The 27,012-nt window shown below is 42.1% G+C and overlaps 1 protein-coding gene across 1 annotated transcript in view; it reads left to right on the forward strand.

Annotated features, from left to right (window-relative positions):
* PTPRQ (protein tyrosine phosphatase receptor type Q) overlaps window positions 1-27,012 on the forward strand; it is a 794,911-nt gene that overhangs the window by 754,769 nt on the left and 13,130 nt on the right. Inside the window, exons 43-46 of the mRNA XM_073556964.1 lie at window positions 4,477-4,567; window positions 21,889-21,965; window positions 26,063-26,197; window positions 26,285-26,410. Of these exons, the coding sequence (XP_073413065.1) occupies window positions 4,477-4,567; window positions 21,889-21,965; window positions 26,063-26,197; window positions 26,285-26,410 (429 nt within the window). The remainder of the gene's footprint in view (window positions 1-4,476; window positions 4,568-21,888; window positions 21,966-26,062; window positions 26,198-26,284; window positions 26,411-27,012) is intronic.

Raw genomic sequence — 27,012 nt, forward strand, 5'->3', positions numbered from 1 at the left:
CCATGTCATAAAGCTCGAATCATCTCAGATTGGTTTCTTGAACATGACAATGAGTTCACTGTACTCAAATGGCCTCCTCAGTCACCAGATCTCAATCCAATAGAGCATCTTTGGGATGTGGTGGAACGGGAGATTCGCATCAGGGATGTGCAGCCGACAAATCTGCGCCAACTGTGTGATGCCATCATGTCAATATGGTCCAAAATCTCTGAGGAATGCTTCCAGCACCTTGTTGAATCTCTGCCACGAAGAATTGAGGCAGTTCTGAAGGCAAAAGGGGGTCCAACCCGTTACTAGCATGGTGTACCTAATAAAGTGGCCAGTGAGTGTATATGTGTAGTGCAATGTTCTTGTGTTTCAGTGCTTTCCTATTGCTTCTTCTCCGCTTCCCAGTGCCCTTTTGATCCTCTTCTGAACTATGTGACACAGTTATGCCAAGTCGGCAGAAATAGCTTATTATTTTTTGACCGGAAGTCACTTTTTCAATGTAAAACTATACTGTCTTCTCATAAGTTTACATTGATAAAGCAACTAATAATCCACACAGAAGATGCTATGTGAGGAGGCTACGCTGAATTGTAGGCAAATGGTTCAGAAGAGGGTCGTAATAATCCTGGGAATTGGGGGAAATGGCAACTGGTAAATATTTAGCCCCCTTAATGACAGCCAATACGTCTTTTTACTGACCTGAAATATGAGAATAGCATCCCCATACAGGTGACAATCCAGCAGCTGTCAGCTGTACACTATAGCTGACAACTTGTTGCATCAGCCACGGCCAGTGTTGTCACCATCCATATCTGTTTAACCCCTTAGATGCTGCTGTCAATAGTGACTACATCATATAAATGGTTAACAGTGTGGTGGCTCCCTCTTTAACCCCATTCACCTCCAAAATAGCGACCTTAGAGTCTGCCGGCCACAGCGGCCTGCAAACGTAAGCAACATTTAGGTGGTAAAAATACCATTTTTCATTCCTGTAATGCCTCTTTGCATTAATTCCTTAACATCACCTTAAGGGTTAATAAAATACCTGACAGCAGTTTTCAATATGTCAGGGGATGCTGTTTTTAAAATGATATCACTTTTGGAGGTTTTCCAATATCTAGGACCTCAAAAGTCACTTCAAACCTGAATAGGTCCTTGTAAAAATAAGTTTGTAAATTTCCTTGAAAAAATGAAAAATTACTGCTACATTTTTAAACCTCCTAAAAGGCTAATAAAATAAAATAACATTTTACAAATTGTGCTGGTGTAAAGCAGACATGTGGGAAATGTTATTTATCCATGTTTTTCTGTGGTATGACTATCTGGATTAAAGGGATAATCATTCAAAGTTTGAAAATTGCAAATTTTATTACATTTTTGTCAAATTTCTGATTTTTTTTTATAAATAATCACAAAACATATATAAATAAAGTTACCATTAACATAAAGTACAACATGTCACGAAAAAACAATCTCAAAATCATTAGGATCTGTTGAAGCATTCCAGAGTAATTACCACTGGACATATTTAAGACACTGGTCAGATTTTAAAAATTTGGCCCCGTCACCAAGGGGTTAAACACATGCTCACGTACATTATACTACTTACATGTTACTAAAGTGTTATGGAATACATTTTTTTCTGGGAGTGCTTCTTTAAAGTGAACCTGTCACCTGATTGATGCTGCCTATGAGCAGCATGAATAAGAATCGGCCCAATTGCAGTCAGGCAAATTTTTCTCTGAAATGATCTTACATTTGAAAGAAGATATGAAGATCTGGTGGTGCCGGACTAGTCTTTTCTCCAGCTATGGTAGCTGGCCAGCTTTTCCCAGTGTCACTGCAGGTGATTGGTCTTTCACTTTGCAAGTAGTTAGGGTAAGATGAGAGTTTTCCTTTAAGTACATTGTTGCAATTATTTTAAATTTTAAGTATCTTAGTTTTTTTAATTGTTTTCCCATATTATATAGTGATGGCAAAATTCAATTCATACTTGTGTTCCCATATGGCATACAATAGTGTAAAATATTAAAAATAAAGGGCAGTATAAATTATCATTGGCAAAAAGTGTTTAATGCCATTTCTTTTAAATGCAATTATACCAAGGAACTGGTGAAATTGCACTGATACATCTGCCCTATTAAGTCTAACATCCACTCCTTAACATAGAAATTATAAAACCAAGAAGAAAAATTAATGGAATTATGAAAATCACAAGATCGATAGAAAATAGACTACAGGATCTATGAAAAAAATTAGAAACTACATTCTAAAACATCTCAATTGATTCAGCATCAAGTATGAGTGCAATGCACAGAAATACATGCTCCTACATGTTATTAATGATGGTCTGAGGAATACTTTGCCATGCTGATCACTTGGGCATGCAAATAATCTAAATTTGCTGCTGTCGGCCTCCTTTGCAATTGTCAATCAATTATATCCCAGATATGTTAGATGGAAGACAAGTCCAGAGACACTTACAGCCGTGATAACATGCTCACAGTAGCACAAGCAACATTGTCATGTTGAAACTTGACTCCAAGAACAATTGATTGATGATACCGCTGGTTCCATGATCAAATCCATGTAACAGTGAGCTGTTAATGTACCTGTAATAAAGACCAGAGGGCTCCAGCCATTGTACATTATGCTTCACCACACTATGACTATGACCCTGGGAATAGGTGGAAACTGTTAAATTTACCCAATGGCAGTTCCCTCAGAGGCTATCATGGTGAAGAGAAAGATTGCAATGGAGGCTTGAATGGAGGTCTGCACTCTTCAGCGATTTGTCCCGCTTTTGTCTTGGATGTAGTCATAGCCAGAGATTGGTCTGGAAACCATGTGGGCAATGCCATGTAGAGGTTTTCCTGAGGGAATGACACACCAGTCCCAATCCTGGGTGTCATGAATTCATTTTCTGCTCCACCAGTTGAGAGTTCCCCTTCCGTTCTCCCTCTGGTGGTGACAGGAGGTAGTGCGGTTGGTTTAAGTGGTAGTGATCTGCCACCTGATGAGGAAGATAACGATTGGATCTCTGGAGTATCAGACTTGATATAAGACAGCCGACTCCCTGTCCGGGTGCTGGTGATTCAGTCTGCTTCTCAGGTCCTGGACTTCAGCTCTCTTCCAGTCTTCTCAAGTTAAGTTTGTTTTTTTCTAATGTTCACACTTGCGCTTGTTGGCCAATTCAGTTTGTTGTGTAATCAACCTGCCCCTGCTGGGGCTATGCTGAAATTCCACTCCTATTAATCAGTATTTGCCAATCTGTTTTTTGTCCCATATTAGATTGGCCTCTTTTTTGCTCTGTCTCAGAATATTTCAGAGTGCTGATATAGGTTTAGAAGTCTAGTGACTTCAGGGTTAATTTTTGCAATCAGAAGTGTTGGACAATATTTTTGTAGGTTATTTTTGGCAGATTGCAGACAGTGTCTTTCCTTTTCTGTCCTTTTTAGTTAGCCGGGCCCCATCGTTTGCTCAGCCTATTTTCCTGCCTTTGTTTGTATTTTCATCTTGTTTCACCGTCAATACATGTGGAGGGCTGTCTTTCCTTTGGGGTCTGCTCTGGGGCAGTTAGTTATCCTCTTTTCCTGCTTTAGGCTTATGTAGTTCTCCGGTTGTGATGAGGCGTCTAGGACCAACGTAGGAACGCTCCAGGACTGCTGCTAGTTGTGCGGTTAAGATCAGGGATCTGCAATCTGCATAGTTACCAACTTCTCTGGTTTTCTGAGACCTAGCTTGTTATCTTGTTTTTCTTCCTCGGTTTCCCATTCATAACACCTGGGATTATGTTAAAGGGTGGATAAAAATATATGGTAGCCAGACCCTCTAGCCTTCATTGTATATACACTTACAGCTGGGTGTTACATTGATTTGGTCATGGAACCAGTGGTACGGCCATTTTTCCAAAGTGTCCCAAGAGCCATTTTTCAAAACGATAATGCCAGGAGACATAGTGATCATGCTACCATGAGCAGCCTGTGTGGCCTAAACGTGGTACCATGGCCTGCATTATCTTCAGACTTGTCTCCCATCAAGCACATGTGGGCTGAAATAGGTTAGCAGTTGCTAAGGGAGTTGCCAACAGCAAATCTTAATGATTCATGTGCCCAAGTGCATTCAGTGTGGCAGAATATTCTTTAGACAACCTCATTGGTGACTTGCAGAGGCATGTAAGTATGCGCATTTTTGGTTTTATACTAATTTTTTTATCATATCATTTTTTCATGCATATCATTAGCATGTCTAATAACCCTGTGATTTCCATAATTCCACAACTTTTCATTCCCGGTACTGCGATTTCAATTTTCTGAAGTGTAGATATATGTACATTATTATTATTCAATATCTGCGCTGCTTTTTATGATTACCCAGGGTAATTGCTTTATTCAATTAATAGTTTGCGGTAATAACATATAGTCGCAAATTATTAAACAATTTATTAATACTTGATAGATATATTACCTTATAATATGTATCTTGCAGGAGCTCCCAAAGTTTCTAGAAGATCTTGCGGTATCAGATGCTGATCTGCCATGGAACAGGTCTAAAAATCGCTTTACAAACATAAAGCCATGTATGTATATCAAGTATAACACAATGGGGCTAATTTATTAATTCTTAAATGTAACTTAAAACTAGACCGGGTACTCTACACCATTATTTTACTGCAAAATTTTGTATCAATTTTGTCAAAAAACTGGAAAACTTCTGTAGTCATTGTTTTCTTTCTTATAATTTCAAATAAGGTGAATAAACCAAGACCAAAAAATCCAAAATATTTGGAATTTTTAAAAATGCTTTATTATTGCTTCTTTTTTTAAAAAAAAAAAACAGGGAAAAAGAGTCCAGCAAACAATAGACAAAATATAGTACCATAAGGGTATAGCGTTTTACATAGTAGATACAAGGGTCATAATATGTGAAAAACAATCATGCATAATCCTATTAATCATTAATATAAAGTGCAATAGCAGTCACAGAAAAATCTGAGATAAAGTGCATAATAAATGTAAACAGGATTATAAATATCAGTGATAAAGGGCCCAAGATTCTCCAGCTCCAACGCATATTTCGCCTGATGTGGCTTTATCAAGGACCCTTGTATCTACTATGTAAAATGCTATTCCCTTATGGTACTATATTTTGTCTATTGTTTGCTGGACTCTTTTTTCACTGTTTGTTTATTTTTATTTTTTTAAAAGAAGCAATAATAAAGCATTTTTAAAAATTCCGAATATTTTGGATTTTTTGGTCTTGGTTTATTCACCTTATTTGAGAAGGTTTACATGTTACACTGTGAATATGATGATATTGAGAGGGTTGATCCCACTAAGTTGTTGGCACACTTTCTTATAATTTATTAATACAGAACCAATGTTTTATAAAATACATTTACTCATCACAGCCCTAAAGGAGTTCCCAATATACATTCCCTACCACAAGCATGCAGTCTATGGCATCGCTGGACTATGTATGGCCCCCAAGTACAGATGAGAAATTTTGCTTCCCATGGCATACTTAGTTATTTAGTCTGAAAGAACCAACAATTGAGGCCATACATTAAGAACCATCAGTGGAGCTGAAATAGTCTATGTCACTGCTATTTTAGGCACAGGTCTGTCCCTCGACCTTGCTGTTTACATAGTTTGGTTGAGGGTCCTGTGGGCTTTTTCAGCTGTTGGCACCAAATTTTTTTGCCCAGTCTGGCTCAAGTTATAAGTTTGCCTGAAGGAAAAACATTTGAACATAAACAACAAAAAACAGAATAGCTAAGTAAAAATTAATCCACAATAGATATAATCTATAATATAATGTTGTGCAGCACAAGCAGTAGTTGGACTGTACTTCAAGTAACAAAAAATGGTAATTGTAGTGAGAAATTCTGTTTGTCAATTGACCTTTAAAAATGAGAACTTTTTTGCTGGAATAAAAAAATGTGCTCATTAAATTTTTGAAAAGGGGTTTTCAATTCCTAAAACATTAAATGGTTCATCTCATCCTCCTAAATTGATATACTTGCAAAGTGTTTGTAAAAGCAAGCAACTTAGTAATGTACATGTTATTAAAAATTCTCTCCATTCTCAACAACGGGTTACTGGACACCTGTGTAGTCTATCAGTGGTCTCCTAGGAGTGCAGTGCTTCCAAGCTCTTTGCTATAAAGCTTGAAAGCACTGTTCTGAAGCTGGCAAGATCACTAGATCTGGTCAATTTCAGAGCCCCTAAACTCTACCTATGCAGGGATAAAAATGCCTATACTTGCAGACAGACCAAACTGTTAGTTCACACTTGCGTATGGCTGGTCTACGGATGGCTGCGTACGTCCTCCCTTAAGCACCGCCTACTTCTGCATGTTTCCTGCATTGTCCTGCGTACCTATCTTTAACATTGGGTACGCAGAGACATGCGTCGCATACGGATACGTCCGCATGCGGCGTTTTGATGTACCCGCACAGAAATGCAACATGCATGCAATCCTCTCCTTTCTGCAATCTCTAACACTGAGACAAGGGAGGGTCTTGTACACAAATCTCAAGAGTGGAGAGGGAGACAGAGAAAAACGATCAATAGAAAAGTTGGAAAGCAAGAAAATAGGAAATAAGTGCATGTAGAAGCCTTGCTGATATCTGGGATAGTGAAGACAGCAGCATCCGGGATACAAACAGAGCTCATTTATTATTCTGAAAATGAATGAAGGAATGAAGATTACAGACTGAAACTTAGTGTAAAACTAAGTTGTTACTATTAGTTAATGAGGTGGTCCAGGACATAACTGTTGAGTTTTAGCATAGGTCAATAATAGAGTTGAGCGAATATTTTCAGATTTGGTCGTAAATCTGAATTTGCCATATAAGTGCCATATTAGTGCCCTATTCGTGCTGAATTCTAAACATATTTGATTAACTCTACTCCCACTGACTACAATGATGTTCGGCTGTGTTCGGCGAATATTGCAAAAGTAATATTTAGTGCCAATCATAATCGGAGCCGAATTTTTAAAAATTTGCTCAACTCTAGTCATTAATATGAAATCAGTGTGATCTGATACCTAGTCCCCCCATAATTTGCTGAAATCTGCTCCAGCACTGGATGGAACAAGTGATGTACAGAGTAGAACACAGCAGCTAGGAGATATATATATATATATATATATATATATATATGCATAAATTTCAAGGAATGGCTAATATAAATGTATAGAATTCACATAAAGTGTACAACACTAGTATGAGGTATGCTGTATTTTTTCAATGAACCCAATACATTGTTTAGTGCAGTTTTCAGCTGATTGTAGTGCTGTCCGGAGTTGAAAACCCACCAATCTTATTCTATAGATCAATAGTTCAGCTCTGGACAACACCCTTTAACTAAACACATCAGTTAATATGTGAAACATTGTTTCTATGTTAAAGATGTCTATAGCATTCAAAGGTGGTCCCAGAAATATCATTATGCTGCCCCATCCATGGTTTCTTGTTACTCCCCTGCCTTATGTCTTGAAACATTTTTTATTATGAATTATATTGCTTAGCTTAATCACTAAAATAGAGCTAAAAAGAAATAGATGATTCGCTTAGGATTTCCTCAGGCATGTAAGGAGTTTGACATGTTGCCCCACATTTCACCTTGAAGAAACAAGTATAATGTTATGTGATGTTATGCTGTGTAATGTGAATAGTGTTATGTGTTATTTATGTTTGAATGTGTAATGATTTGCATTGTTAATAATGAAGCTGTATTATGCCCAGCAACAGGTAGTTGACAGGGACAGTGAGAGTTAAGAGTTGGAACTAGTCCAGAGAGGGAGAGGTTATGTAGCAAGATCAGAGAGGACTTCCTGGTTGTGAGGTTGACAGAGGCAGCCTCTATCCTCTCTATCAGCTCTGTCTCCCTTCTCCCAGCAATCCCTGCCGTATCTCTGGACAGTCCTTGTCCCATCTGTGCCTTCAGTGTCACCAGCTCCCTGTCAGTCCCTCATCCGGTTCCAATAGGGAAAGGTGCCAGGAACGCAATCTCAGCTACACCCACCCAGATTGTAGACCCCGAATCCTTCTTGGGGATGGCCCTTTTGAGTTGGAGCCCGACTGCACAATTCTGCGCCTGGGGCCCCTTACTGCCTTGCACCTTTAGCCCCAAGGCCAGCCATCTGCTTGACTACTCCTCACACCTTGCCCTGTTCCTATACAGGAAGTCCTTCTCCTATATCCCTTGCTTTGCACTCTCCTGCCCTGTAGCTCCTCCCAGCTGCTAAACCCTTATGCTAACACTCCTATTCTATTCTATTCCCTATTATGCCCCCTTTACTCTCATTCCCTTATAGTCTTATGCTATTCTCCTAATCTATCCCTAAGCCTAAGCCCTAAGCCTATGCACAGTACATGACAAATACATCACATTACAGTATATATCAAGTACTGTATAATGACATTAGTAAACAATGAGGTGCCTCACTCAATCATATGCACAGTGTTCAGGGGAGAGGAGGCAAGTGAGGGTTCCCTGCCACCTCCTTACACCTGGATGGATTTATTCTATTCTATTTAGCCTTAAAAGAATGAGATGGGAATTAATCCTTAAGGACCAATGTGTGAAAAATAATGGCTTATTTTTTCTATGTAAGGCCTCTTTCACACATCAGGTTTTCGCCGTCAGGCGCGATCCGGCGCTTTTGACAAAAACCGGATCCGGCGAAATGCAATGCCGGATCCGGTTTCCCCCCCATTGACTTGCATTTGCGCCGGATCGCACCGGATGGCCATGCGTTTCATCCGGTTTTCGCCGGATCCGGCAATGTGTCTCAATCCGGCGTCTGGAAAAAACGGCTACTGTAACGTTTTTTGTCTCCGGCGAAAAAGCCGGACACGCCGGATCCGGCGCGTCCGGCTTTTTCACACAATGAAAGCCTATGAGCGCCGCAATGCACCTGATCCGGCGAAAGCCGGATCCGGTGGCCGGATCCGTTTTTTTTGGTCTGAGCATGCTCAGTAGCTCTGCCCACAAGACACATATATAAAAGCAAGACAGTGGGACCCTCAGCCACACCCAACATGCCACCCAAGACAGCAACCAGGCGCAGAAGAAGGCAGGAGACCACTGCAGCAGCACCATCAGCACCACCACCACCCCAAATGGAGCAGCATGCTGAACAACGGGAGGGGAGTCCAGCAGCAGATGAGAGACGGTAATTATCAAATCCCCCATTCCTCCAAACTAGGGCCATGGAATATCAAGATATTCATTGGCCCTTTGTTTCTCTTTATTCAACAGCCGCCCAAGAGATGCAGCAGCAGCAGCAGAAATGGCATCACTGGCAGCAGCAACAGCAGCAGCAGCAATACCCACAGCCATGGAGTCTGGCCATCAACAGGACAGCACATCTTCTTCTGGGAGCCCTCCCTCGCATCGTCAGCGTTTGACGGTAAGTTTTTATTTCCAAAATCCATCATCTCTGTAATATATGTCTATTCATTGCCTTTTATTTCAAAACAGGAATCACAAGATGAAGAGGAGCTCCCAGAAGAAGAAGGAAGGGGTGGACAGACACCTGGAGTGGGCTCACAATTGGTAAGTTTTTGGCATCAAACGCAGAAACACAACATCACACTACACACAACACATAGAAAACAATGTTCTGCAGACCACACACAGCAAACAAATGCCTACATCCAAAGACATAACATTTTTTGTTTTCTTCTCTAGTCTTCCCAATCTGGTGCTCGGCCAAGAGGTCCTCGCAGTGCCTCCCAGGGTCGTCGGCGACAGCAACGCGGCGGTCACCAGCGTGTAAGTATAAATATTTTTACTTTGTTTTTTTGCACTTTTTATTTCATTTCTTTTGTGGAGCCTAATTATGTTATTTTTGTCTTTTTCTTTAACAGCCTTCACAGCGTGCTCCCGACTCTGACGGTGAGGATGGAGGAATCGATGTGGACCACCTCATCGATCTCGTCAGAGAAAGGGAGCCACTCTGGAATATGGCTGACCGCCGCCACGCTGACCTGATCGTTACCCGACGACTCTGGGAGGAAATCTGTTCGCTCCTTGTGGACCGCTGGGAGGACCTCGATGCTCGGGCCCAGATTAAAGAGCGTAAGTATATACAGTACCGGTTGCTTGATGTAAACCAGTGTTTCCCGAACTCCAGTCCTCGTGGTCCCCACGGATCATGTGTTCAGGATTTCCATTTACTATGGAAATCCTGAAAACATGACCCCTGGGGACCATGAGGACTGGAGTTTGGGAAACACTGATGTTGTATACTGACCACTCCTTTCTCGTTTCAGGGGATAGAATTGTGAAGCGGTGGCGGTCTGTGAGGGATCGTTTCAAGAAGGAGTTCAATAAAGAGATGCGGGCCCCGAGTGGATCTGGAGGACGCAGGAGCAAGTACAAGTACGCACAAGCCCTGTCGTTCCTCCGGGAAACAATGGTCACCAGAAGGTAAATATTACACACCACATGTGAAAAAAAATGTTTAGATGTAACTTTTTTTTTCAGCCAGGGCCATACCATGTCACTATTTTAATTTTTTTTTTTTCTCTTTATTCCACAGCACAGTGAGCAGCACTCGGGAGCCTGCATGGTTGGACCCTTCTGAGGCGATCCCTGAGGAGACCGGCACCGAGGGACACTTCGACCGCCCCGGTACATCTGCACCTTCACAGCCTTCCCACACATTCGACCCCTCTGTCCCATCCACCAGCACAGGAGCATCGTGGCCGCCTACATTACATGAAGCTGCTGGTGAGGAGATCGCTTTCCCTTTACCCCACCCTTCTGCCCCTGCCACCTCTAGTACACCTGCGGGTACTGGGCGGCAGCGGCAGAGGGGTCAGGAAAAGACTTATGCGCCAGAGTTCTTGCATCTGAATGCATCTTTCCAGAACTGTCTAAAAGTCTTGTCAGAGCAAATCTCTGCAGGCTTTCAGCAGATCAACTCCAGCATTCTGGAGGTGAAGACACTTCTGCAAACCATGCATTCAGAAGCAAGATCTTCGCCAAACCACACCTTTTTCAGGTCTGTTGTGGAGCGCATGGAAACGCTATCTCCTACCCAGCAGATGCATGTAATGCATTCATGCCACGGTGCTCTCCAGCACGTTACCTCCCAACCTCCTCCTCCCACCACAGTAGTTCCTCCACCTGCACCCCCTCCAGCCACTTTCCATCCTCCCCCTCCTATTACATACCATCCACCTCCCCAGTACCAGCAACCTCCCCAGTACCAGCAACTTCCCCAGTACCAGCAACCTCCCCAGTACCATACATCTCCCCACTTCTAGCAACCTGCCCCATACCAAACTCCTTCCCCATACAACTTGCCATCAACATCATCTGCTCCTGCAGTCCCTGCCCAACCCTCCACTACACCGCCCACCACCTCTTCTGCCTCCCACATGTCCACCCATTCTGTAGCTTTTTCCACACCTTCACCTCTAACTGTTCCTTCCCCACCACGATCCCAGTCCTCTCTCCACACTCCCAGTGTTGAAGTGTCCCGCAGCCCCTCCAGCAGTATTTCCACCCCACACTACACAGATTTATAATATGTGTGTATTTTAATAAAAATGACCAGTTTTATGGTTTCAAAGCTTTATTAAAAAAGTTTATTAAAATTTAAAAACAGTTTACAAAAAAAACATTTTTCAATAAAAGTTAAATTATTTTACACTGGTTGTCTGTCATTTCTTTCTGCGGCCAAAAAGGTTAAATACAGGGTATTTAAAAGGTAAAATGGTATTCAAAACTAGGTATATAACTGTGGGTAAATTTTAGCTTTTTGCCACAGTTGTGTTCCTGTTTGTGTTTGAAGCAAAGTATTTCACCTAAAAAGTTGTGTTTATTGTTGGTGATTTCCTAACAATGTACACAACTTTTGTTAAAAGGTGAAATACTTTGCATAAAACACAACCAGGTACACACCTGTGGCCTAAAGCTAAAAATAGTAAGACCATGACAAGATAGCCAACTTTGGTTGGCAAAGGTATATACTGTTGGTACAGAAGGTACACAATTTTGGTTAAGGGCACAAATCTTTCACACTCTGTCATCCTGCCAGTGTACTCTGCCTTGAGGTGACATAAAGTATAGTGCAAAATTGTCCCTCATTACTGAAACCGTCACAGAACTTCTAGTGGTAATATCATGGTAATCTTGCAAGGTGGTTTCTTCAGAGGTGTCCTCAATGGAAATGGGTTCCTTGCAGATAACAAAATTGTGGAGTACCACGCAAGCTTTGATCACCTCATCCACAGTTTCTGTCTTGAGGTTGATCGCAGTCAATAGGACCCGCCATTTGGCTGTCAGAATACCAATGGTACATTCAACCATTCTTCTTGCTCTTGTGAGGTGGTAATTAAAAATGCGTTTTGTTCTTGACAATCCTCTGCTACCGTACGGTTTCAAAAGGTGTTCTGACAGCTGGAAGGCTTCATCCCCTACACAGACAAATGGCATAGGTGGACCAGATGTTTGCGGCAGCGGTCTAGGGGGTGGGAACTGGAAGGTGTTTCCATACAGTTTACGCCCCATGGCAGACAGTTTGAAAACGTGAGAGTCATTGGAGCGGCCATAGGCCCCAATATCCACAGCAATAAATTTGTATTCCGCGTCAGCGATGGCCATGAGGACAATTGAAAAATATTTCTTGTAATTGAAATATTCCGATCCCGATCCGGCTGGCTTTACAATGCGGATATGTTTCCCGTCCACAGCGCCCAAGCAGTTGGGAAACTGACATATCTGTTGAAACTTGTCAGCAATTTCAATCCACCTCTCTGTTGTGGGCTCTGGTAAAAACTCTTCAGCTAAGGAGTCCCACAGTGCACGGCATGTGTACTTCACTATTCCAGATATGGTGGAAATCCCGAGTCTGTACTGGAAATGCAGTGATGAAAGGGATTCTCCAGTTGCAAGAAATCTGTGGGGAATTAAAAAACAATCAATTAGTTTTAAATCACAGCATTACATACCAAAACTCAGCTATAACACTTGGAGATACAAACTACCACCAACAAGATTGCAGTGAAAGTGTGCTCTGATGCGAGCATATCCAATAAATGTGGCTTACCTTAAAGTCACCATCAGACGCTCTGCGGGTGAAACAGAGAAGCGGCAATAGGTGTCCGCTTTTCTTATGAGGTGTGCAATGCGCTCCACCAAGTAATCAAAATTCTCCATTTTCATCCGAACATATCCAAAAAATTTATCCGGGTTTCGTCGAAGGTCCATGCAGAGTGTAGAATAGACCCCACGCGTCATTCTCTTGGCTGTGATGGGGTGGATCCACAAACGTTGTCTACGATGCCTGATGCGCTGCTGTCTCGCTCTCTCCTTCTCCAGAACAATCACCCTCAAACGATTCGCCTCCGCTGTAAAATCCGCCAAATTCTTCAAAATATTTCCAATGACAACATCCATCTTCGCCAGTAACTTGCTCTTCTCTCCAACCTGCACTTTCTCCTCTACAACCTGTCAAAGAAGGGCTGTAGGAACACGCTATATATAGTTTTCCAGTAGCCAATCCCGTTCGGAAGGCCACAAGGGGTGTTTTTAAAAACCGGATCCGGCGTAATCCGTCGAAAAACGGATCGAAAAACGGATGAACCGGATGAGACGGATCCGGCTTTGTCTGTCAAGAACAAGACGGATCCGGCAGAAAAACGGATCCGTCACATCCGGTTTTATGAAATATTTGCCGGATCCGGCGCTCCGGCACGACGCCGGATCGCGCCTGACGCCGAAAACCTGATGTGTGAAAGTAGCCTAACACTTCAAGAACTGCACAACCACCATGTGTGAATACACTCTTATGTATATACTCAACAAACTTTTTCACCTGGTTTACACTACGTTAGATACTGGTACACCAAGAAACTTCTTCAAAAGCCACGTTCCCACGTTCAGTATTTGGTGAGTTTTTTACCTCAGTATGTGTAAGCCAAAACCAGGAGTGGGACAGTCAGAGGAAAAGGATAATAGAAACATGTCACCCCTTCTGGATTTATCACCCACTCCTGGCTTACAAATACTCATACAAATATTGGCTGAATACTGAACGTGTGAAGGTGGCCTAAGAGATGTAAGACAATGCCGGGGAAATTGACTTTACTGTTATGGATCTATGAGTCTTCAAATTCATTCAGTCAGAAAAAGAGGCACTTCCTTTTACAGTTGTGGCCAAAAGTATTGACACCCCTGCAATTTTGTCAGATAATACTCAGTTTCTTCCTGAAGATGATTGCAAACACAAATTCTTTGGTATTATTATCTTCATTTAATTTGTCTTAAATGAAAAAACACAAAAGAGAATGAAGCAAAAAGCAAAACATTGATAATTTCACACAAAACTCCAAAAATGGGCCAGACAAAAGTATTGGCACCCTCAACCTAATACTTGGTTGCACAACCATTAGCCAAAATAACTGTGACCAACCGCTTCCGGTAACCATCAATGAGTTTCTTACAATGCTCTGCTGGAATTTTAGACCATTCTTCTTTGGCAAACTGCTCCAGGTCCCTGATATTTGAAGGGTGCCTTCTCCAAACTGCCATTTTTTGATCTCTCCACAGGTGTTCTATGGGATTCAGGTCTGGACTCATTGCTAACCACCTTAAAAGTCTCCAGTGCTTTCTCTCAAACCGTTTTCTAGTGCTTTTTGAAGTTTGTTTTGGGTCTTTGTCCTGCTGGAAGACCCATGACCTCTGAGGGAGACCCAACTTTCTCACACTGGGCCCTACATTATGCTGCAAGATTTGTTGGTAGTCTTCAGACTTCATAATGCCATGCACACGGTCAAGCAGTCCAGTGCCAGAGGCAGCAAAGCAACCCCAAAACATCAGGGAACCTCCGCCATGTTTGACTGTAGGGGCCGTGTTTTTTTCTTTGAATGCCTCTATTTTTCTCCTGTAATCTCTATGTTGATGCCTTTTCCCAAAAAGCTCTACTTTTGTCTCATCTGACCAGAGAACATTCTTCCAAAATGTTTTAGGCTTTTTCAGGTAAGTTTTGGCAAACTCCAGCCTGGCTTTTTTATGTCTCGGGGTAAGAAGTGGGGTCTTCCTGGGTCTCCTACCATACAGTCCCTTTTCATTCAGATGCCGACAGATAGTACAGGTTGACACTGTTGTACCCTCGGACTGCAGGGCAGCATGAACTTGTTTGGATGTCAGTTGAGGTTCTTTATCCAACATCCGCACAATCTTGCGTTGAAATCTCTTGTCAATTTTTCTTTTCCGTCCACATCTAGGGGGGTTAGCCACAGTGCCATGGGCTTTAAACTTCTTGATGATACTGCGCACGGTAGACACAGGAACATTCAGGTCTTTGGAGATGGACTTGTAGCCTTGAGATTGCTCATGCTTCCTCACAATTTGGTTTCTCAAGTCCTCAGACAGTTCTTTGGTCTTCTTTCTTTTCTCCATGCTCAATGTGGTACACACAAGGACACAGGACAGAGGTTGAGTCAACTTTAATCCATGTCAACTGGCTCCAAGTGTGATTTAGTTATTGCCAACACCTGTTAGGTGCCACAGGTAAGTTACAGGTGCTGTTATTTACACAAATTAGAGAAGCATCACATGATTTTTCGAACAGTGCCAATACTTTTGTACACCCTCTTTTTTATGTTTGGTGTGGAATTATATCCAATTTGGCTTTAGGACAATTATTTTTGTGTTTTTTCATTTAAGACAAATCAAATGAAGATAATAACACCAAAGAATTTGTGTTTGCAATCATTTTCAGGAAGAAACTGAGTATTATCTGACAAAATTGCAGGGGTGTCAATACTTTTGGCCACAACTGTACCTCAATGTGTGTCACTTCTATATCCTTCATGAATCTGCTCTCACATCTCTCACGTAAATGTTCAAAAACTTGCTACCACTATCAGCATTGTTGGTGTGCATCAGGTGAAGAACAGGTATGATGTAGTAAATAATCAAGAAGTGGTGCAGAACCGTAATCATTCAGCTGAAAAATGGGCTATCCACTTCTTTAACCCCTTCCTGACATGCGACATACTATCCCGTCCACGGTACCCGGGCCCGTATGACCGTGGACGGGATAGTACGTCTACCGCGATCAGCGGCGCCCACGTGGTGAGCGCCGCTGATCGCGGCCGGGTGTCAGCTGATTATCACAGCTGACACCCGGCACTATGTGTCAGGGGCGGTCACGGACCGCCCCCGACACGTTAACCCCTTGCACACCGCGATCAAACATGATCGCAGTGTACCGGGAGTTAAAGGGAAGCATCGGCAGGGAGGGGGCTCCCTCCGTGCTTCCCTGAGCCCCCCACGGCAGCGCAATGTGCAGCGCTGCTGCGGGGGGCTCCTATCCTCCAGGCCCCCGAATCCAAGATGGCAACGGGGGCCTTCGGGGACCTGAGGAAGCTGGCTTCCTCAGTGCCTGCAAAGCGCAGGCAAGAGGAAGTCTTCTTCAATGCTTGTGACAGATTGCTGATCTGTCACAGTGATCTGTGATGTGACAGATCAGCGATCTGTCACAGGACAGTGATGTCCCACCTGGGACTATGTAATAAAGTAAAAAAAAATTAAAAAAAATGTAAAAATAAATTTAAAAAAATCGCCAAATAAATTAGAAAAAAAAAAAAATATTCCCTCAATAAATCCATTTTTTGGAAATAATAAAAAAAAAAAACAATAAAAGTACACATATTAGGTATCGCCGCGTCCGTAATGACCCGCCCTATAAAACTGTCCCATTAGTTAACCCTTTTAGCGAACCCCTTAAAAAATAAAAATAAAAAACGAAGCAAAAAATAATGATTTATTATCATACCGCCAAACAAAAAGTGTAATAACGCGCGATCAAAAAGATGCATATAAATATCCATGGTACCGCTGAAAACGTCATCTTGTCCCGCAAAAAACGAGCCACCACACAGCATCATCAGCGAAAAAATAAAAAAGTTATAGCTCACAGAATAAAGCGATGCAAAAATAATTATTTTTTATATAAAATAGTTTTCATTGCATAAAACCGACAAAAACATAAAAAAACTACCTAAATGAGGTATCGCTGTAACCGTACTGACCCGAAGAATAAAACCGCTTTATCAATTTTACCGCACGCGGAACGGTGTAAACGCACCCCCCCAAAAGAAATTCATGAAATGCTGGTTTTTCTTCATTCTGCGTCCCAAAAATAGGAATAAAAAGCGATCAAAAAATGTCACGTGCCCGAAAATGGTACCAATAAAAACGTCAACTCGTCCCGCAAAAAATAAGACCTCACATGACTCAGTGGGTCAAAATTCGGAAAAATTATAGCTCTCAAAATGTGGTGATGCAAAAACTATTTTACAATAAAAAGCGTCTTTTAGCGTGTGACAGCCGCCAAACATATAAACCGCCATAAATAGTAAGTCAAACCCCCGTTATCACCCCCTTAGTTAGGGAAAAATAATAAAACTAAAAAAAAAGTATTTATCTCCATTTTCCCGTTAGGGTAAGGCTGTGTGCACACGCTGCGGATTAGGTGCGGATTCATCCGCGCGGATTTTGTAAAATCCGCAGGTGAAACCGCAGGTCAAAAGACCTGCGGTTTTACCTGCGGATTGCTCTGCGGTTTTGTCCTGCGGTTTTTCATCTCCTCAATAGAGGAGATGGCAAACCGCAGGAGAATCCGCAGAAAGAATTGACTTGTCAATTCTTTCTGCGGATTGAAAACCGCAGATAATCCGCGCGGAAAATTCCGCACCGTCTGCACTGCGGTTTTTGATTCCCATAGGGAATCATGGTACTGTACACCGCAGCAGAAACTGCTGCGGGTCCGTAGCAGCCAAAACCGCTGCGGAACCGCAGCAAAATCCGCAGCGTGTGCACACAGCCTTAGGGTTAGGGCTAGGGTTAGGGCTAGGGCTAGGGTTAGGGCTAGGGTTAGGGTTAGGGCTAGGGTTAGGGCTCAGATTAGGGTTAGGGGTGTGTTGGGGTTAGGGTTGGAGTTATAATTGGGGGTTTCCACTGTTTGGGCACATCAGGGGCTCTCCAAATGCAACATGGCGTCTGATCTCAATTCCAGCCAATTCTGAGTTGAAAAAGTCAAATGGTGCTCCTTCCCTTCCAAGCTCTGCCAGGCGCCCAAACAGTGTTTTACCCCCACATGTAGGGTATCAGCCTACTCAGGACAAATTGCAAAACAATTTTTGGGGTCCAATTTCTCCTGTTACCCTTAGGAAAATAAAAAATTGGGGGCAAAAATATCATTTTTGTGGAAAAAAATGATTTTTTTATTTTCACGTCCGAGTGTTATAAACTTCTGTGAAACACTTGGGGGTTCAAAGTGCTCACCACACATCTAGATAAGTTCTGTGGGGGGTCTAGTGTCCAAAATGGGGTCACTTGTGGGGAGTTTCAATAGTTTAGGTACATCAGGGGCTCTCCAAACGCACATGACACCCGCATGTCATGCATTTCAAAACGTCACTGCTTCCCTTCCGAGCCCCGACGTGTGTCCATACAGTACTTTTCTCCCACATATGGGGTGTCAGCGTACTCAGGCCAAATTGGACAACAACTTTTGGGGGTCCAATTTCTCCTGTTACCCTTGGGAAAATGAAAAAATTGGGGACTAATTGATCATGTTTCTGGAAAAAATACGATTTTTTTATTTTCATGCCCTCGCATTATAAACTTCAGTGAAGCCCTTGGGGGTTCAAAGTGCTCACCTCACATCTAGATAAGTTCCTTAGTGGGTCTAGTTTTCAAAATGGGGTCATTTGTGGGGGGTTTCCACTGTTTAGGTACATTAGGGGCTCTCCAAAGGCAACATGACACCCGCAGACCATTCCATCAAAGTCTGCATTCCAAAACGTCACTACTTCCCTTCCGAGCCCCGACGTGTGCCCATACAGTAGTTTTCTCCCACATATGGGGTATCAGCATACTCAGGACAAATTGGACAACAACTTTTGGGGTCCAATTTCTCCTGGTACCCTTAGGAAAATAAAAGAATGGTGACTGAAAGATCATGTTTGTGGAAAAAATACGAATTTTTTATTTTCACGCCCGGGCGTTATAAACTTCTGTGAAGCACTGGGGGGTTCAAAGTGCTCACCACACATCTAGATAAGTTCCTTGGGGGGTCTAGTTTACAAAATGGTGTCATTTGTGGGGGGTTTCCACTGCTTAGGTACATTAGGGGCTCTCCAAAGGCAACATGACACCCGCAGACCATTCCATCAAAGTCTGCATTCCAAAACGTCACTACTTCCCTTCCGAGCCCCGACGTGTGCCCATACAGTAGTTTTCTCCCACATATGGGGTATCAGCATACTCAGGACAAATTGGACAACAACTTTTGGGGTCCAATTTCTCCTGGTACCCTTGGGAAAATAAAAAAATGGTGACTAAATGATCATGTTTGTGGAAAAAATACGAATTATTTATTTTCACGCCCGGGCATTATAAACTTCTGTGAAGCACTGGGGGGTCAAAGTGCTCACCACACATCTAGATAAGTTCCTTAGGGGGTCTAGTTTCCAAAATGGTGTCATTTGTGGGGGGTTTCCACTGTTTTGGTACATCAGGAGTTTTCCAAACGCGACATGGTGTCCGATCTCAATTCCAGCCAAAAACGTCAAATGGCGCTGCTTCCCTTCCGAGCTCTGCCATGCGCCCAAATAGTGGTTTACCCCCACATGTGGGGTATCAGCGTACTCAGAACAAATTGCACAATAACTTTTATGGTCCTGTTACCCTTGGAAAAATAAGAATTGAGGGTGAAAAGATCATTTTTGTGGAAAAAATATGATTTTTTAATTGTATGGCTTTATGTTATAAACTTCTGTGAAGTCCATGGGGGTTCAAAGTTCTCACCACACATCTAAACAAGTTCCTTAGGGGGTCTAGTTTCCAAAATGGTGTCATTTGTGGGGGATTTCCACTGTTTTGGTACATCAGGGGTTTTCCAAACGCGACATGGTGTCCGATCTCAATTCCAGCCAAAAACGTCAAATGGCGCTGCTTCCCTTCCGAGCTCTGCCATGCGCCCAAATAGTGGTTTACCCCCACATGTGGGGTATCAGCGTACTCAGGACAAATTGCACAATAACTTTTATGGTCCTGTTACCCTTGGAAAAATAAGAATTGAGGGTGAAAAGATCATTTTTGTGGAAAAAATATGATTTTTTAATTGTATGGCTTTATGTTATAAACTTCTGTGAAGCCCATGGGGGTTCAAAGTTCTCACCACACATCTAGATAAGTTCCTTAGGGGGTCTAGTTTCCAAAATGGTGTCATTTGTGGGGGGTTTCCACTGTTTGGTACATCAGGGGTTTTCCAAACGCGACATGGTGTCCGATCTGAATTCCAGCCAATTTTGCATTGAAAAAGTCAAACGGCGCTCCTTCCATTCTGAGCTCTGCCATGCGCCGAAACAGTCGTTCCCCCCCACAAATCAGGTATCAGCGTACTCAGGACAAATTGCACAATAACTTTTGCAGTCCAATTTCTCCTGTTACCCTTGGTAAAATAAAAAAAATTGAACCTGAAGTATTTTTTTTGTGAAAAAAAGTTAGATGTTCATTTCTTTTTAAATATTCAAAAAAATTCCTGTGACGCACCTAATGGGTTAATAAACTTCTTGAATGTGGTTTTGAGCACCTTAAGGGGTTCAGTTTTTAGAATGGTGTCACTTTTGGGTATTTTCTATCATATAGACCCCTCAAAGTGGCTTCAAATGTGATGTGGTACTAAAAATAAAATGGTGTTGTAAAAATGAGAAATCGCTGGTCAACTTTTAACCCTTATAACTTCCTAACAAAAAAAAATTTTGGTTCCAAAATTGTGCTGATGTAAAGTAAACATGTGGGAAATGTTACTTATCAAGTTTTTTGTGTGCCGTATCTCTGTGATTTAAGGGCATAAAAATTGCAAAATTTTCAAAATTTTTGCCAAATTTCCATTTTTTTCACAAATAAATGCAAGTTATTTGAATGAAATTTTACCACTAACATGAAGTACAATATGTCACGAGAAAACAATGTCAGAATCCCCGGGATCAATGGAAGCGTTCCAGAGTTATGACCTCATAAAGGTACAGTGGTCAGAATTGTAAAAATTGGCCCGGTCCGGGGTTAAACTTGTTCCTTAGGTTAGATTGTGGTAGTCAACTCCATTGCCAATCAACTATTTTAATGGTTCTGCAGTGCTCCTGGGATTCTTGTGTTTCCATCATTGTTTACACTGGTCTGAAATGCACATCGTACTTTTAGGAACAGCTGTGCCTGACATTGCAGCTCAACTCAAAGCTGCAATACCAGGCAAAGCCTATGGACAAGAGTGGTGCTATTTCTCTGAGAAAAAAAAAGTCTTTCTGATTTCAGAAGGTATACATTTAATTTAAAGATAAATAATGTTGTGTTATATTCAGCATTAAGAAGCACAGTTTACACATTGCAACTGCTCAATGATCTTGAAATGACCCTTGTAATGTTCCAAGGCTGATTGTCTGAGTAACTCTGTGTGCACAAGCTTTTATATGCAGGTGCAAGAAATTGTAGACTTAATAGTGTCTTAACTTTGTAATGTGACCTAAGTAACTAACCTCTTTAACATTCTTCACTTGACAGCCGTCCCAAGACTATTTGCTACCCTTATACTTACAGTATAGAAAGTGTTAAAGTGAGAAGTCCGATATTCATGTAAAGAAAACCATAATAAAGTATAGTGATTGCAGTGTATGTAATAGAGGAATTTAGTTGTTGTTTGCTCACTTCCTTGAGCTGCTACGTCATGTACCATTTCATCCATTGATCTTTGTGATTAAATCTCTTTGTGATAGCGCTATTTATCCAATCTTTTATCAGAAAGGTTACTGTAAGTGTCGATATGTGCGAGATTAATCTGTCCTACACATTTATACCACAGATAACAATAACCGAGTAAAGCTTATAGCGGATGCTGGTGTGCCAGGCTCAGATTACATCAATGCAAGCTATGTGTCTGTAAGTATAAAAATACCCTATGGTCGACCATTCTGGTTAAGGCTAGTTTCACACTAGCGTTTCTGCCGTCTGCGCACGGCCGCCGATAATCCCCGCCCCCTGCCGCGCCCCCTCCTGACATCACCGCCTATTATCGCACATTGCCGCATGCGATCTGCGCACCCTATCTTTAATATAGGGTGCGCAGACCGTGCGCTGACCGTGCGCTAGTAGGATTTTTGAGTGCGCTGCGCACTTTTGTAGGTGCGCCGTGTGCGCCGAACGCAGCATGTTGCATTTTGGCGCGCTCGGCGCACCTTCAAAAGTGCGCAGCGCACTCAAAAATCCTACTAGCGCATGTTAAAGATAGGGTGCGCAGATCACATGCGGCCATGTGCGATAATAGGCGGTGATATCAGGAGGGGGCACGGCAGGGGGCAGGGCTTATCGGCGGCCGTGCGCAGACGGCAGAAACGCTAGTGTGAAACTAGCCTAAGTATGTTGAAAACTAGAAATGAAACATTACATTCAGAAGACATCTTTGCTTTAGTATCATAAAAAGGGGTAGTCCACATTAAATGAAAATGATGTTCAAATGTGTTCATAGTGTCATTCTATATACAAGTGCTTCTCACTAAATTAGAATATCATCAAAATTTACTTCAGTTCTCCAATACAAAAAGTGAAACTCATATTATATAGAGTCATTACAGAGTGTTTATTTCTGTTTATGTTGATTGATTATGTCTTACAGCTAGTGATGAGCGAGTGTGCTCGTTACTCTAGTTTTCTAAGTATCTTGTGCGTGCTCGTAGATTATGCTTGTGTCTCCGCAGCTGAATGATTTGCAGCTGATAGGTAGGCTAGGCAGTCGGAATACATGTGGGGATTGCCCAACAAACAGGCAATCCCTGCATGTGTTCAGGTTATCTAACAGCTGCAAATCATGCAGCTGCAGAGACACAAACATAATCTACGAGCACGCACAAGATACTCGGAGAACACCTGCGCATGCTCGGAAATCTCAAGTAAAGAGCACACTCGCTCATCACTACTTACAGCCAATGAAAACCAAAAAGTTATTATCTCAGTAAATTAGAATACTTTATAACACCGGCTTGAAAATGTTTTAAAATTCAAAATTTTGGCCTACAGAAATGTATGTTCAGTAAGTGCACTCAATACTTGGTCAGGGCTCCTTTTGCATCAATTACTGCATCAATGCAGCGTGGCATGGAGGCGATCAGCCTGTGGCACTGCTGAGGTGTTATGGAAGCCCAGGTTGCTTTGATAGCAGCCTTCAGCTCGTCTGCATTGTTGGGTCTGGTGTCTCTCATCTTCCTCTTGCCAATACCCCATAGATTCTCAATGGGGGTTAAAGTCAGGCAAGTTTGCTGGCTAATCAAGCACAGTGATACTGCTGTTTTTAAACCAGGTATTGGTACTTTCAACAGTGTTGACAGGTGCCAAGTCCTGCTGGAGAATGAAGTTTCCATCTCCAAAAAGCTTGTCAGCAGAGGGAAGCATGAAGTGCTCTAAAATTTTCTGATATATGGCTGCACTGACTTTGGTCTTGATAAAACACAGTGGACCTACACCAGCAGATGACATGGCTCCCCAAAACATCACTGATTGTGGAAACTTCACACTAGACCTTAAGCAGCTTGGATTGTGTGCCTCTCCACTCTTCCTCCAGACTCTGGGACCTTGATTTCCAAATTAAAGGCAACATTTACTTTCATCTGAAAACAACACCTTGGACCACTGAGGAATAGTCCAGTTCTTTTTCTCCTTGGCCCAGGTAAGACGCTTCTGGCGTTGTCTATTGGTCATGAGTGGCTTGACACAAGGAATGCGACACTTGTAGCCCATGTCCAGGATACGTCTGTGTGTGGTGGCTCTTGAAGCAATGACTCCAGCAGCAGTCCACACCTTGTGAATCTCCCCCAAATTTTTGAATTGCCTTTTTTTTACAATCCCTTCAAGTCTGCGGTTATTCTGGTTGTTTGTGCACTTTTCTCTACCACACTTTTTTTCTTTCTACTCCGCTTCTTTAGCCATGACCTTTTGTGGCTTACCCTCCTTGTGGAGTGTGTCAGTGACTGCCTTCTGGACATCTGTCAAGTCAGCAGTCCTCCCCATGATTGTGGAGCCTACTGAAACAGATTAAGGGACCTTTTTAAACACTTAGGAAGCCTTTGCAGATGTTTTTGTTAATTATTCTAATTTACTGAGATAGTGACTATTGGGTTATCATTGGCTGTAAGCCATAATTATCGACATTAACAAAAATAAGCACTTGAAATAGATCACTCTGTTTCTATTGACTCTATATAATATATGAGTTTCACTTTTTGTTTTGAAGAACTCAAATAAATTAACTTTTTGATGATATTCTAATTCAGTGAGAAGCACTTGTGGCTTACAAATGCTAAATGTATTAGCTAAGTTCCACCAACATGTCCATCACACCATCGTTCCTTGGTACCTTCAGTTCCCCTTCTTGCCCTGTACTAGACATAGGAAGATGTTTCCTCCATCAGGCTTGTGATCAGAGCTATTTGTGAAGGGGGCTGACTCACTGGCTCATTTCAATGGTGAGCCCCCTGTCTGTCTTTGTGTTAGCCATGATAAATAAAGTGTCTCACTGGCTTTGTACACAATCTTTACAAACTTAACAAAATATGTTCTCCTTCAGACAAAACCTGTAGAAAAGCCAATTGTTGCTGCATCATACCCCAAAACAAAATAAAACTGATTTCAGGACAAATAAAAGCAGTCTGCCTTGCAACTTTTCTGATTCATATCCTTTTTAACCTGCCCTGAATTTTTTACGAGTGAGCTGTCCTCTTTTATCAGCATTCTACTATCATTATACGTGCTGGAACTTCCATTTCCGAACTTAAAATGCTACAGCCAAATCAAGAGAAGAAAGACAAAGACTCATCCCCACTTTTGGTGGTGCACCTCAAGGTCTCTGCTGCTTGAAATGGATGACACTTCACAGCAAGTTAGACATGGGAGACAACTTCTCGTTGTTCACATGCATCACAGAGCATGCCCACAACACTCTCCCATAGAATCCAATGAGCTTCAGTATCTCTAGTCTGCAGGCTTTTATGGCTCACATGGCTGCTGTAAAGTATACCTGTGAATGCTGTTTACAATGGCTCAGGCAAGATCAATGCTCCCGTAATCATGTACAGGAAATAAAATGAGAAAATCTACAATCAGAAATATTAAAAAAATATTATTAATGATATATTTTCCACAGTAAACAAGGCAACATTAGTCAAGTGAAAAATTGTCAATTTTTGTTCGCCCATTAGTGTAAGCCAGGGTTGGACTGGCCCACCAGAGAACTGGAGAATCCTCTGGTGGGCTCTGCCTTCTCCTTCAGGAGAGTTCATAGTGCAAACCTTGCAGTTGCTATGGGGCTCTTGAGTGGGGAGAAAGGTGGGCCCTCAATCAAATTCTGTGGTGGGTCCAGTGTTCTTCAGTCTGACACTGGTGTAGCTCCGAACACAATATACTGTAGCACTTTGCTCAAACTTTCTAGATAATTTATTGGCATTATGCAAACCTTCCAACCCATCTCTTCAGACATACTTAGAAATCTCCTGAAACAATACGACCTTGGCAAGCATTGTGCCTCTTACCATCACCTCTCTGCCTGTCTCCACACATTTGAGTTTTCTGGCCGTTTTTGTTACTAGCTTTACTCTTTGCCCTTGTACAAAACTTGGCTTTTAGACTGATTCATTTAGAAATCTCCTTAACTAAAAATTAAAGGGTGAAATTATTTCCAGTGTGTTTGTAATCTAATCTTATATTTTCCTTTTTTTCCCACATCTAAATGGAGGTTATATATTTATAGGGATTTACTGCAGCATTCAGGGTTACAGTCGGGTGGCGAGGAGTAGAATATGTGCTATAGCACCTTGACCTTGCCACAACAACCAGTTTAATAAGAACAGGCATTTCATCGAGGAGTAGAGAGGTGACAATGATATGTCCCATGCGCACAATGGAAAGAAATCTTCCGAGCAGCCTAGCTAGTTTAGTGTTACAGTACATAGCGGCCAGGCTTCTCTCAGTAATTGCTTTTCTCATTTTAGGGTTATATTTGTCCTAATGAGTTTATTGCTACACAAGGCCCATTGGCAGGAACTGTGGGTGACTTTTGGAGAATGGTTTGGGAAACTAGAGCGAAGACCATAGTAATGCTTACCCAGTGCTTCGAGAAAGGAAGGGTAAGCGTCTTGTTTTTGTTACAAACATGCTGTAATATATATACATATATTTTTTAATTCATATTAACAAATACATGTGTTTTACAGATTAGATGTCATCAATATTGGCCAGAGGATAACAAACCAGTTACAGTTTTTGGGGATATTGTGATCACCAAAGTGGTGGAAGACGTCCAAATTGATTGGACCATCCGAGACCTAAAAGTTGAACGGGTAATTAGGTTAACTGTCTGGGTAGTAAATAATACTAATAGTATATGGGGGCTGGAACACTGGCCTTACATTGTTTTGTCAGTGATTGTGGAGCTCCTCCATGGCTGGCTGAGTCCAGCATCACTGCTGCCTCCCTGGGCATGGGCAATGAGTAGACGAAGATGTGGAGCGTACATCCGGCTTCAATGTGCATATTCATGGAGGGAGAATATTGCTCGCTTACGTGAGGTTTGCAAATACCTGGAGGTGACTTTGCTCTTGCTAATAATTTTACTGGTGCCCAAAGGGGTTTGATAACATGATGAGAGGGAAGATTGATCTCCGAAAGTAGTCACCCACTAGTCCAGTGATGTGTCAGTTATTTGTCTGCCTAGTATATGGTTTTTATAAAAATCATTGTTTTATCAGTAGGAGATTTTCACTAGAGGAATAGTAACATAATTCCATGTAGTCCAACCATGCCCCCAGCACAGATTAGTTGCTTTCTGCCTATACACAGTATACACAGAAAACTGCCAATCAGTAGTGTGGGTGGGGTTATAAAGAGCTCAGCATTCGAAGATCTGATAGATCTGCAGCTGAGAAACCAGCAAGCTGACCAG

This window comes from Dendrobates tinctorius, unplaced genomic scaffold, assembly GCF_039654945.1.
Source record: "Dendrobates tinctorius isolate UK_male_01 unplaced genomic scaffold, ASM3965494v1 ptg000241l, whole genome shotgun sequence".
Taxonomy (NCBI): domain Eukaryota; kingdom Metazoa; phylum Chordata; class Amphibia; order Anura; family Dendrobatidae; genus Dendrobates; species Dendrobates tinctorius.